This window comes from Biomphalaria glabrata, chromosome 4 (genome assembly GCF_947242115.1).
Source record: "Biomphalaria glabrata chromosome 4, xgBioGlab47.1, whole genome shotgun sequence".
In the NCBI taxonomy this organism is placed as follows: domain Eukaryota; kingdom Metazoa; phylum Mollusca; class Gastropoda; family Planorbidae; genus Biomphalaria; species Biomphalaria glabrata.
The window spans coordinates 28,603,360-28,616,579 of NC_074714.1; the positions used below are offsets into that span (position 1 = coordinate 28,603,360).

The window sequence follows — 13,220 nt, forward strand, 5'->3', positions numbered from 1 at the left end:
AAAAAACAGAACCATCCAAACCCGATTCGAAGGTGCCATCTCTAGTAAAAAAAGTTTGGAAGAAGGACTACCACAAGGTTCAGCCCTTAGCTGCACTCTCTTTCTAATCTTCATGAATGACCTCCCGACCTCATTTCGGTCAATAAGGCACTTTATGCAGACGACCTTTTAATTTGGACTACAGAGAAATATCCAGTGCTGACTAGATCCAAACTAAATAGAGCCCTCACAACTATCTCCACATATTCAAAATTATGGAAAATGGAAATAAACAAAGAAAAGTCAGTTTATTCAATCTGTAGCCACAGCAACAAAACAGCAAAAAGAAACTACATCCTAAAAATAGACTCTCAGCCAATAAATAAAGAAGAAAATCCAACATATCTTGGTGTAAAACTAGACCAAAGACTGTCTCTAAAACACTTTATGGCAGATTTAAAAGAAAAGGCATCACAAAGATTAAACATAATAAAACACCTAGCAGGAACATCCTGGGGAGCCAAAAAGAAAACCTTAAGACAGTTATACACTGGATATATCAGATCTGTAATGGATAACTGTCTCTCCATACAAGTAGCTGCCAACAAAACCTATCAATCATCATTAGATACAATCCAAAACCAAGCCTTGCGGTTAATTAGTGGAGGTATGAGAACTACTCCCACAGCAGCCTGTGAAATAGACTCCAATATTGAACCTCTTAAGTTAAGGCGCAACAGAGCAGCATTAGAAGCTATTGAGAGATACAGAAGGTTGGAGGACGATCATCCAAATAAATTACTAACACAGAGAAATAGGAAAAACAACCAAAAAAAGCAAAGGACTCTTATCCAACTTACTGACGAACTAGCCCTAAAACACCACCTACCCAATAACAGAGAAAAAATTACCAGGTTTTCAAACATTACACCCGGACTAAACTACAAACAACCAACCATCAAAACACATTTACTAAATAACACCTTAACAAAAGAATCAAATCCACTGGAGCTCAAAGTAGGCACGCTTGAAACAATCGAAAGCTATCAAAAAACAGATATCCATATTTATACAGACGGATCGGCTTTCAAAGCTACCATCAATGCTGGTCTTGGTGCCTTCCTGGTCTTCCCTAAAAATAAACACTTTGTGGTGATTACTGCTCAAACTTCCAAGCCGAAATTGAGGCAATTACCATAGCACTCCAGACAGTGGAAAACAAATTATATGAAGGAGTGCAACCACCATCAGATATTGTTGTCTTTACAGACTCCCAATCTACTCTGCAAGCACTTAACAGCAGCACCTCAAACAGCCCAAGAGAGTTGACAACACTCATTGTGATAATCCACCAGATGATAGCAAAATTAAATATCAATATTACACTACAGTGGATCCCTGGACACGTTGGCATCATGGGAAATGAAAAGGCAGATAAGCTATCAAAGGCAGGTTTATCTATGGAACAACCAGATAGACCTGTTAACTACCTCACCCTAAGGTCAATGTTAGTCAACAATCACAAAGAGGAGTGGCTCAACCAATGGGCATCAGGAAACACAGACAGAGCCACGTACAGAGAAATGACTACGCCTAACAAACTGGACAGTATTAACTTCCTCCCCCGCAAAGAACAATCTACAATCTTCCATCTAAGAACAGAACACACACCACTATTAAATTACCACCTGAACAAAATAAACTCCACACAACTACCCCTTTGCAGACACTGCGCCCACCCCTTTGAAACCGTAAACCATATCCTCTTTGAATGCCATTCCCTAATCCACCTTAAGCAGACCCTACTTCCACTACAGCCCAACATAACCAACACCCTGTACAGCAGTGCTGAACAGCTGAAGAAAACAGCACACTTTTTTTCCTTGGCACAGTCTGCAAAAGAGCTCACAGCTCAGCAGCAATAAAGCTGGCTAGAAGAAGAAGAAGAAGAAGAATATCAATAAACAAATACATACTACATATACATGCAGAAATGAAATATCGATAGAAATAAAGACCTATAACACAATTTATAACTTAAATGTTTAAAAGGAATTAAAGCAAAACTTACATAGGCGACATGATATCCTGAAGATGGGTGAAGTCAGCCTTTATTAGAAAAAAAAATAAAACCTTATTTCAAGGCTAAAAATGACGCACCCATTTTCAAGAAAGAGCGATTGAAAAATAAAATAAAGTGAAACATGGTCGTACTTTCACCACACCTTGGCTTTTGATGATAAGTTATCAGCGATAACGGTACGGTCATAATTATTCTAATCGCACTTCTATCTCTCAAAAGATTTCCACTACTCTTGCAAAAGCCCTGGACAGAAACCCTGCTGTCTTGCGTAATGCATAAATGTCGCCATACAGTTCAAGAATTTTTGGTTTCCCAGACCTGTCGAGACGAAGATCAGCAAGTCTGGGGCAGTCAAACAGAATATGAGGCACGGTTTCCTCTTCTCCGCAGCGGGGGCACCGTGAATCGAAATTTGGCCATAGCCGTGAGAAATATGAGCCAATAGGACAATGGCCTGTACTGCACTGTGCTATAATAGCTTGCTCCCAGACCCCACGGGATTTTTTGGGACTTGTCCCAGCACTCAAACCACTTTTCCATTTCTGTTTTTGAATTATAGCCAGAGCATGATGAAAACTTATAGCCTGTTAAGTGGGTGGAATTTGCGCTCCCTGGTGGGCCAAGGAGTCTGCAATAGTGTTGCCAGTCACACCTATGTGACTCGGTACCCACTGCATTATTACAGGGGTGCCATAGCGTTGTTTGATGTTGTGCGAAGCCATGATGACAGTGTCGATATAGGGAGGCCAAAGTCCGGGGCTTTGCAAAAGCCTGTAGTACAGATTTTGAGTCAGTGACCACAACAATCTGTGCTGCCCTCAAATGTTCCTCGCCGAGTTGCGAGTCAATGACTTTTAATGCTTCACAGACTGCCATGGTCTCCGCATCGAAACTGCAAACACTACCACATGGTCCAAAGATTTTGACTGAGTGAGAGCCAAGAAAGTCGATGTAGGCTCCATAGCCTGCTCTTCCACCAGAATCTATCGATGCCAACTCATCAGTGTTTGTAAAAAAATAGCACTGGGCTTGAAGGTATTAATGGTCTTCAATGCTAGAATTTGAAAGTCGTTAGATGAACGACTTAGCTTAGTGGCATTAGGGTCTACTAGTTTCAAACGTATGTCTGGGGTCGTTGGGCGACATCAAAGGGGAAGGGTATGAAACGTTGAATGTCTTGTCGGTCGGTGGAGATGCCAGCTTTATCAGATAGTCTAGTGGTATGATGCATAAAAGACTGCATCTGAATACGTCTTCTGCATCTCCAACCATCCACTAGTTTTCTAGCTGGGAGGTATTCATCCAGCCTTTTATACCGCTCAAAGCAGCCATTATTTCAGCCGCATTTACTGGACTTGTCCTAAAGGTTCCACATACCAATATTAGTGCTTGGGGCTGTATTTTATCAAGTTGTTCAAGAGCTGTCCTAGAGCCATAAATTTGCACAGGTAGGCTGTAGTCTATCTGTAATCGGACTGCTCCTAAATAGTGATCGGAGCATGTCTGCTTGGGCTCCCCACTTCGTGAATGCCAGCTTCCGCACAATTCAAAGTTTCCCTGAGGCCTTTCTTGCAACATCCTGGATGTGCTCACACATTTTTAGTTTGCGATCTAAAGTTAAAGGTACTTGGGTTGCTTTTCCATGCTGACAGCCACTCCGTTGAGGGAGAGCCGGAAAGGTTGCCCGAGAATGCCAGTCCCGAGCGTGAACAGAGAATAGACCGTCTTGGAGGTGTTTATTTTTAGCCTCCATTTTTGTGTGTATGAGCAGAGCGTATGGAGAACTTCTTGCAACACTTTTTGTATAGAGGTTGCGCTCCTTCCGGATTTCCAAAGGACAAAATCATCAGCGTATAGCAGCTTTTGGCATTTAAGCTGAGCCGGTAGGTCATTTATGAAGGCCGTGAAAAGGGCGCATGACAGGACGGAGCCCTGGAGGAGGCCGTGCTCGAAGGTCATTTCCCCTGATACTTCTCCGTACATTCTTGTTCTTATTTTACGCTCTTGTAGGAAGTCTCTAATCCAGTAATATATCCGTCCCCGCACCCCCACGGCTCTTATCTTATGAAGCAAACCAGGCCGCCATACTTTATCATATGCCTGTTTTAAGTCAATGAAGACTGCGTATGTGCTTTCGATCCTTTGGAATCCAACTGCTACGCTCTGCACAAAAATGTTGACTTGGTCTATAGCGGACATTCCAGCCCTGAAACCAGCCTGTTCTCGAGCTATAAGACGGGCACTCTCAAGGTACCAAACCATACGCTCATTTACCATTTTTCAGTTATCTTTCCCACACAAAATGTGAGTGAGATGGGCCTCAGCAGTGGAAGCATCTTTCCCCTTTTTTGGTATAGGAATAATGGTGGCACGTTTCCAGGCCCTGGGCAGATGACCATCAGCCCAGGTTCTATTTACAAATACCAAGAACACTGCCCTTCTTTCCCCCTTACATGCTTGAGCATTTCGGGGGTGATACCATCCGGCCCGGGAGCCTTTTTAAGCTGGCATTTCCTTATGGCAGCATTAAGCTCACCTATTGAGAAGGGGGAGTTCATCGTTCCCTCAGCACCTTTGGTCTGTGGTTCCTTTCGGTCTTTTTTTTTATCAGCTTTAATAGCTTTATCAATGGCTTTGGACATTTGAGACTTCTTGGCAGCCTTGTTGAACTAAGCAAAATATTTGTTCAACAAGGTGGCAATTTTCTTCTTTGATGAAATGGTTACCCCACTGGGTACGCCCAGAATTTTCGAGATTTCTTAGAAGACTCCAGACCTTAGAGCTATCCCTTAGGTTTAACCTTGCACATGTGTTGGTCCAACGTTCTCGGTTTTCCCTGTTAACAGACGTTTTGACTAGTAGGCTGAGTCTGTTATATTTCTGCCTGAATATTGGATTGTTTGGGTTCTTTTGGACCTTTTGGTATGCCCTTTTCCGAGCCATAACAAGTTTGCTGATTTCAGCCGTCCAAAAGTTTTTGAATTTTGTAAAATGGTAAGTTCGAGGAATAAACTTTTTAGCCATGCCCAGGATAGCTGCTGTCATTTGACGGTATACAAGGTCGACAGAGCTAGACTCTACATGGACTTTTTCAAGGGCATTGTCGACAGCTGTCTCATCCTTTCCAATTAGCCTTACTATAGCACCACTTTCGTGGTTCTTTAGTGGTCTTGGTGTTCATTTTAGAAAGAGTGGCAGTTAGTAATATTGGAAGGTGGTTACTGCCAATATCGCCTAGTACCTGATAAGTTATGACAGATTCCAAGTTATTAATAATTAAATACATTAAATAATTAATTACCAATAATTAGTTAACTAATCAGTTTACATTTTTTTGTGTGTGTTGTCAGTTAAAAGAAATAATAGTGCAAAATTTCAGCTTCATCCCAGATTGGGTGTGGCAGAAAAAACGTGTACACACTTTTTAAAAGGCAGACAGGCAGAGTGAGTTGATATAAGCTTTGTTAAAATATACACATCTGGGGTAAAACACATGATAGATACTGCTAACCTGGATCTGTTTTGGTATAAACTCTTCGCAATTGTAGAGAATGTTTTCTTTCTTCTCCATCAGTTACTTTGAAATTTACAGCTTACTGCAGTCTTCAATTTAATAATAGATTTGCAAAATGATTAGAATATATAAGGAAAAACGATAATTTGACTCAAAATTATTTTTTAAATAGAATGTAATTCTGTACACACCGACTACGTCCGTTGATTTGTTTTATTTTATTTATTATGGACGGAACACCTCCTTCTCTCTCTTTTTTTTTAGCGGCCACCGTATGGAGAAAAGCCTCTATTAGGTTTGTGCAAAATGTCCGTCTGTCACACTCAGATCTCAAAAACTAGAAGAGAAATGAAAAATATTATTTCACCATGCGATGCGGCTAATAAAGTTTAGGTGCTACGGCTACTTTTTGTTTTCTAAAAGCAAACCGTTTAGTTTATAAAATTAATTAAGCAAGCAATTTTTTTTTTCATAAAAATACACCAATTCTAAAACAATACATAAATGTATGCGAGATAATGTTACAATATGTTAACAAAGAAAGACAGTTTTTGTGTATTTTTCAGTATCACAAAGTCAGATATATTTATAAAATGTACAAGAAATGTTCACTCTCTTTCTCTCTCTCTCTCTCCCCTGTGTAACATACACACACAACCGCTTTCACACTTTTTGGCCCATTTTTATTACGATGACAACTTTAACTTTTTAAACATCCTCCGATTGAAACATTTTTCAGCTGCTAAATTCTATATATAACACATTTGGATAGTTGTACTTTTTTAAACATCATTTAATCTTAAAGCAATTAATATACGGTAATAGACAAACATTTCTTAAGACCATCAGTTTCAGGCTTAGAGAACAACTTGCATTTTCCGAAGGCCCCAGTGGAATGCCACATTCCCGTTCCGCACTCTACATTTATTTAGGTATTGTGTTCTCTAAATAAAAATATTTTTGTTTTATTAAATGAAATAGTTTATTTGACCCTTTTTAAATGTAGCGAAATGACAACAGATATAGATCTATTTTATTCTGTAGACATTAATAATAACAATTAATGAACAGAGACATTGAAAACAATCATTTTATTACGTCACATCCTTTTAAGTATTTTCTCACAAAACTATTCACAACAAACAATGACGCATTATAAACATTTTAGCACATCCTTCCTTTTAAAACTGTTATCACATCCTTCCTTTTAAAGCTCTTAACACTGATATCTACTAAGAACTTTAACAACTCGACCACTTCTGGTTGTCTTGACTGGCACAATAAATTCTCTTAGGTAATCTTGCACGAGCATCGTATTTCACTTTGCTTCTCATCTGTCGTTATTTGAGTAATGTCTCTGCATTTCAGGTAAGGTACCAATGGTTTCAATATTTGGGATCAGTTGGAATGATGTCCATGAGTCTGTTTCATTTGTTCCAACAGTTTGCTGTTCATTGTCTTCAATGGTGTCATAGTACCCATAGAGGATTTCGTCTGCACGTTTTTCCATCGTTTGTTTTAAAGATCTGGGTGATGACTTTTTTATCGACAACTGCTTTCTACCATGTTTGTCCTATACTGTCTATAGGAACTCTCACTTTCTCTCCGACAGAGTATTCTTTAGGTAATCTTGCACGAGCATCGTATTTCACTTTGCTTCTCATCTGTGGTTATTTGAGTAATGTCTCTGCAATTCAGGTACGGTACCAATGGTTTCAATATTTGGGATCAGTTGGAATGAGTCTTCTATTCATCAGCAGTTATGATGGTGAATAAGACAGTCCGCTTATCAGAGTAATTCTTACCTCAAGCATAGCGAGATGTGGATCTTTCCCACGTGTGTATGCTTTGTTAAAAATCTGTTTTACGATACCTACAACTCACTTTGACCATTTGATTGAGGGTACCCTAGGCTATCTTGATATGATCAGAGCGTATTGAGAAAGCTTAAACCATCAAATTGCGCTAAACAAAAACAATTGGTAAAAATATTATTAATCGCACATATTTATTGTTGTTGGTTTAGAGTGATTACAAATTTAGTTACATGACTGATGCAAACTAATTGATAAAACTACACTTCGTATAAGCTTTTTTTAAAAAGTATTTTTTAATGCTTTTATGGTTTACAGTTACACTATCCACATTTTTTCTGCATTTTTTGTTCTTATTCAAAATATTGGAGAGGCTCTATGATATTTTTTTGGCCAGGGCTTTTTTTTATTATTACCTCCTTCAAATGCTCACATAATACTTTAGCCGTACCCCTATCCCCCCCTTTTATTTTGCACTTTCAATAAAACAACCCAATAGGCCATTGTATTTTACTATATTTTACGTTTAATTGGAATGCCCCGCTTTAAATCGCCCTCCCAAAGCCATTCATCTGTGGCGTGTGAACTGTATATCACTTTTCTTCTCCCCCCCCCATTTATTTTTCACTTATATTTTAGTGTTTATTACATATAACTGACATGACCCGCTTTGTAACGCTAACCCTGCTAAACACATTTTTAGCGGCCCCCGAAAGGGGAAAAGACGCTATTAGTTTTGTGCGAAATGTCTGTCCGTCTGACCGTCCGTCCCGTTTAGATCTCGTAAACTAGAAAAGATATTGAAAATCCGACATCATAATATTTTAGACCATTCAAAGTTCTGATGCAACGGCTACTTTTTTTTTTCTGAAAGCGAAAAATCTAATTTTTAAAATCAGTTATGCAAGCAGTTTTTTAAAGAGAAAAAGCTAATTAGTATACATTATAAGTTAGACCTAATTTAAAATGAATAGTGATCTTATAAACTTCATTTTTGTGAACATTTTTTTTTATTGCGGAGTTTTTTTTATTTTTTTATTTTTTGAGGATTCGAATAAGAGATTGAGCCTTTTCAAAACAATTAGATCAATTATAAGACATCAGTTAGGCTAGGGGAGGCGCGGTGGCTGAGCGGTAAAGCGCTTGGCTTCCGAACCGGGGGTCCCGGGTTCGAATCCTGGTGAAGACTGGGATTTTCAACTTTGGAATCTTTGGGCGCCTCTGAGTCCACTCAGCTCTAATGGGTACCTGACATTAGTTGGGGAAAAGTATAGGTTGGTCGTTGTGCTGGCTACATGACACCCTCGCTAACCGTATGCCACAAAAACAGATGAACTTTACATCATCTGCCCTATAAACCACAAGGTCTAAAAGGGGAACTAATTAGGCCAGGTTCACATCTAACTTTACATTCACTTACACCTATCCTTTGATCTGCGGGACCGTTGGGGCACTACACAAGATCTGTTAACCTTCTTTCTCCATTCTTATCTCTCATTTGTCTTTGATATAATTTCATTTGGATGTTCTTTCTGAAAATATTGAAGCCTGCATGGGTGGACCTCTTTGGACCTCTATTTTGAGTTTGTGTTTCCACACAAACTGTCTTTTGTAACCTTGTTTTTTTTTGCTAAAGAATTCTATCAAGTGCTAAAATACATCATAGGATTGTGGCTATAAATTCCTTTTCAACTTTTATGTAGATCGAAGTATTAAAATTAAATTGTGCGAATAACCGCTATTAAAAATATTTATGAATATAAAAAGTTATCGCGACTTGAGCCACTGAGCGTAAAGTATGATACTTTACCGCCTGAGCTAACCAGGTGTTATCAATATCAGAGTAAGTTATGCATAAAAAGTAAACTGCTTAAAAACTAAAGTATAATATATAATTTTGTCTTTTTCGGAATGTCTGCTTTAAAAAAAATGCAGGGTCTAAATTGCAAATAAAAAATCGTTCTGGTAAATTTAACCGCTGAGTCAGTTGTATTTCATTGGTCTATGGCAAGAGATACATTTTTTTTTGTCCACGCAAGGGGAAGAATTAGTGATCTGGGATAAATCAGTCAGGGCCCTTACGAATATATAACAGATTAATATATCATTTTTTACTAATATATTTGTTTTTAAATAACAAATTAGACAACTATGATTAAAAACCAGACACCGAACTATGATCATCTTTATAAAGTCTATATGATTATTTATATTTATTTCATGATTTTAATCATTGCAAAGAATTCTGTTTTCTTTTTCAGATCGAGGTATTTTCACTATAACTCCAAGACGATTTAGGTCATATGGATGTTTAATTGCTGTGATTCTCTTTGTTAATATAATTCTTTTAACCATTGTTATTGAGCGTAAATACTTCTCTGCTGTGGAGGAAATACGAACAGGAAAGAGAAATTTAAAAACAAATGAACACGTTGAAACTCAAGACATCCTTGACAAAGACAAAAGGTCAAACAAAGACGTTTTCACTCAGCACGAAAGTTGGCAAACAGCGTGTAGCTACAGAACTACTTCCTACTTCAACGACAAAGTGATTGTCTTAGATCAAGCTCCATTTGTTGATTATACTAAACAAATGGTATGTCTTGAAAATGGCAATATAGCATCATTTGCTGATCGCTTTGTCCTCTTTAAAAATGCTCTGTTACATCCTACACAATTAAGAAACTATAGAAAGGGCGGCGAAAAAATAGAAGATGTTTGGGATCAGAAGGAGCAAGACGAATATTTTGACCTACTCCCTGGTTATTTTAGTGTACTTTGCACTATGGCGCCTTCATTCAAGTTTGAATCTCCTGATCATCTTATTTATTGGCAAAATGCACTATCGTGCTATACATTCAATAAAACAAATGTGTATAAATTCCACCAAGTGTCTGGATTAACTATAGCAATTCAAAGATATGAATATGTTAACCTCTATCATACTATGACTGATTTCTATAATGCGTTTGTTCTAATGTTAATTTTCGGACAATCTTCAGCCAAAGTAAATATTTTGTTTGTAGATGCCCATCCTGTTGGAACATTAGATGAAGTCTGGTCGACATTGTTTAGTAAATACATTCGAGCCGGCAGACTTACAAACACAACATTTTTTTCCAGTTTAGTCTGGGGAATGTTAGGTTACTTTAGTCCTTTAAATAGTCACGAACTTCTCCAAGTACCATATCTAACAGAGTTTAGAGAGTTTGTTTTAAGTAAACATTATATATCAGCTTCTCACGTGATCAACTGCCAGAACATAAATGTCGTTATAATCTGGCGCAGAGATTATGTAGCTCACCCACGGAACAAGCAAGGTCAAGTGGTCAGAAAATTTGATAATGAGCATGAAATAGTCCAACAAGTAACAAAGTGGTTACCTTCAAAAAGTAATGTTACAGGCATACAGCTGGACTCCATGCATATGAAAGATCAACTTGAAATCATTGCTCAGTGCGACATTTTAATTGGTATGCATGGGGCAGGCTTATCTCATATACTATTTCTACCTTCTTCTAGTGGAGTTATAGAATTTAAGCCTAGTTACTCAAATCCATCTTTGCGTCATTTTGAAGCTATGGCCAGATGGCGAAAAATTCCCTATTCTATTTGGATTAATAATGATCCATCCAATGAGAGACAATTTTATAGGACTTATATACCTGCTGATGTCATAGAGAGTGAAGTAAAATCAATGTATAGCAAAATCTGTCATCGGCGAAGTTTTTAACAAAATGTTTGTTTTTAATACAACGATGATTTTAATACTTATGTTGTTTCAAATCTCGCTTCTCCTACGAATGAATGGGCTTTGAACTAATTTTTAGAATGAAGAAAATGTATTTTTAGAAAAGTCTCCTTCATTCTCACTATTATTTTTTAAACTGTTGACAACTTACTATGGCGAAAATCCACAGATACACATTATATATATATATATATATTACCTCCAACCCCTATGTGTGGCCAGATCGCGCGCTAACTGGATGTTCATTTCGCGAAATGGTCGAAGCGTGTGGCCAATACCCGATGTACTCGAAATTAAACGTGTTTATTCTACTTTGGCCGATCACCTCTCGAAATGCAAGGCCAATACCCAATATGTTGATTTAAGACTGCCCGGTAAGCAGTGTAGCAGTAGATTCCTTTGTAATATCGGTTGGCTTGGCTGTGACAATAATTTTCAGCTTGTCTGTTGCTTTTGTTTTCAGAAAATGTTCTGCCTCTATTCACCTCTGTGATTTCTTGTTATTACTTTGACAGCGGTTTCATGGTATTATTCCTCGACTTGTGCAAAGCAGAAGGTTTTGTCACTTAATGTTTGAGGCACGTTATATATGTTCTTGATTTAGTATGGATTTTAAAAAAAATACATATCTATGTTTTTTATGTTTTTCCTTTTCTGTTGAAATGATTTTTGTGAAGAACAATTACTGTTTTTTGTCCATTAGATTTGGAATTAAAGTTGATTTTGTGTAGTCATTAACATCATAACGCTGTTTCATATTGTCCAAAACAAAACAACGATGGACAAGGCACAAAGAATGGTTGATTTTATTTATGATATCGCCAACAAAATAAAATTGAAATCTTATCTTAACCCTGTACATTTCGCCTGTAATATATGGTGTGTGTGTGGGGGGGGAGAGAACATCGTGGTCTTAGGTATAAATCTGACTATAACAAGATGTATTTATCAAATAGTGAAAACCCTTTTTATTACAACTTTTTTAGGATAGTACAGGGAAAAAAATGTTGTTTTTTTAAGCAAACTGCGAAAATGACCCTCGCCACAATGACTGCGCCAAAGTTGAATACCGTCGCTCGTGCAAGTATAGTTTTCTATATGCATGCTTTCCTGTTAAAAGGTAGGTCATGCTGCAAGTATCAAAAAGGTACGATCATAATTGTTTAATAAACTTTACATAATTTGATGAATCACTGACAGTTCACAAAGTCCACAGTCTCCTAAGTCACAAACTGGCGACCAAGCTACTCGATGCTATTACACAACAAATCAATGAAGATTATAAAATCACAATCTGCTGTGTAATTCGAAATGTCATAAATGTTCATCATAGAAATTGATTTCTTTTTCAATTTGAGACTTTTTTTTATATCGTATCATTAATTATTTTATTTTAAAAAATCTGCACATCATTCCTCCTGGCCTGGCTGAATGGCTAAAAGGCGGACTATTTCGCGCATCTGGCGTTTAAAGTTAATCGCGAATTGACCGTAAAATATATTTATAACAGCCTGAAAAATAATCATGTGTACAAATTTGTCACAATTTTAAAGCATCATAATTTTATAAATATAGTATGTAGAGATGTTTAAGCAAACAAACACATTAGACAGAGTTTTTTGTTTTTTTTTGCAATTATAAAACCCCTTTAGACGCTGGGGCCCAGAGGTGCGATAAAAGTTCACACAACGAGGTCCATGAGTTTTGTTTTTTTAAAGAATGCAATGAAAAAGAAAAGAAGCTTATTCATAATTTTTAGCGGCCCCTGTAAGAGGAAAAGCCGCTATTGAGTTTTTGCAAAATGTCCATCTGTCACACTCAGATTTAAAAAACTAGAAGAGAAATGAAAAATATTATTTCACCATGCGATGCGGCTTGCAAAGTTTAGGTGCAACGGCTACTTGCTACTTTTTGTTTTCAGAAAAATACACCAATTAAAAAACAATACATAAATGTAAGGGAGATAATGTTACAATATGTTAACAAAGAAAGGCAATTTTTGTATACTTTTGGTATCACTAAGTCAAATATATTTATAAAATGTACAACAAATATTCACAACAAATACAAATATTAGTT

The 13,220-nt window shown here is 37.3% G+C and overlaps 1 protein-coding gene across 2 annotated transcripts in view; it reads left to right on the top strand.

Moving 5' to 3' along the window:
• Positions 1 to 11,998, top strand: part of LOC106080300 (uncharacterized) — a 32,100-nt gene extending 20,102 nt beyond the window's left edge. For both annotated transcript variants that reach the window (XM_056026180.1, XM_056026179.1), the window contains exon 2: positions 9,652 to 11,998. In XM_056026180.1, coding sequence (XP_055882155.1) covers positions 9,652 to 11,123 — 1,472 coding nt within the window. In that variant the 3' untranslated portion in view covers positions 11,124 to 11,998. The remainder of the gene's footprint in view (positions 1 to 9,651) is intronic.
• The last annotated feature ends 1,222 nt before the right edge of the window (positions 11,999 to 13,220 follow it).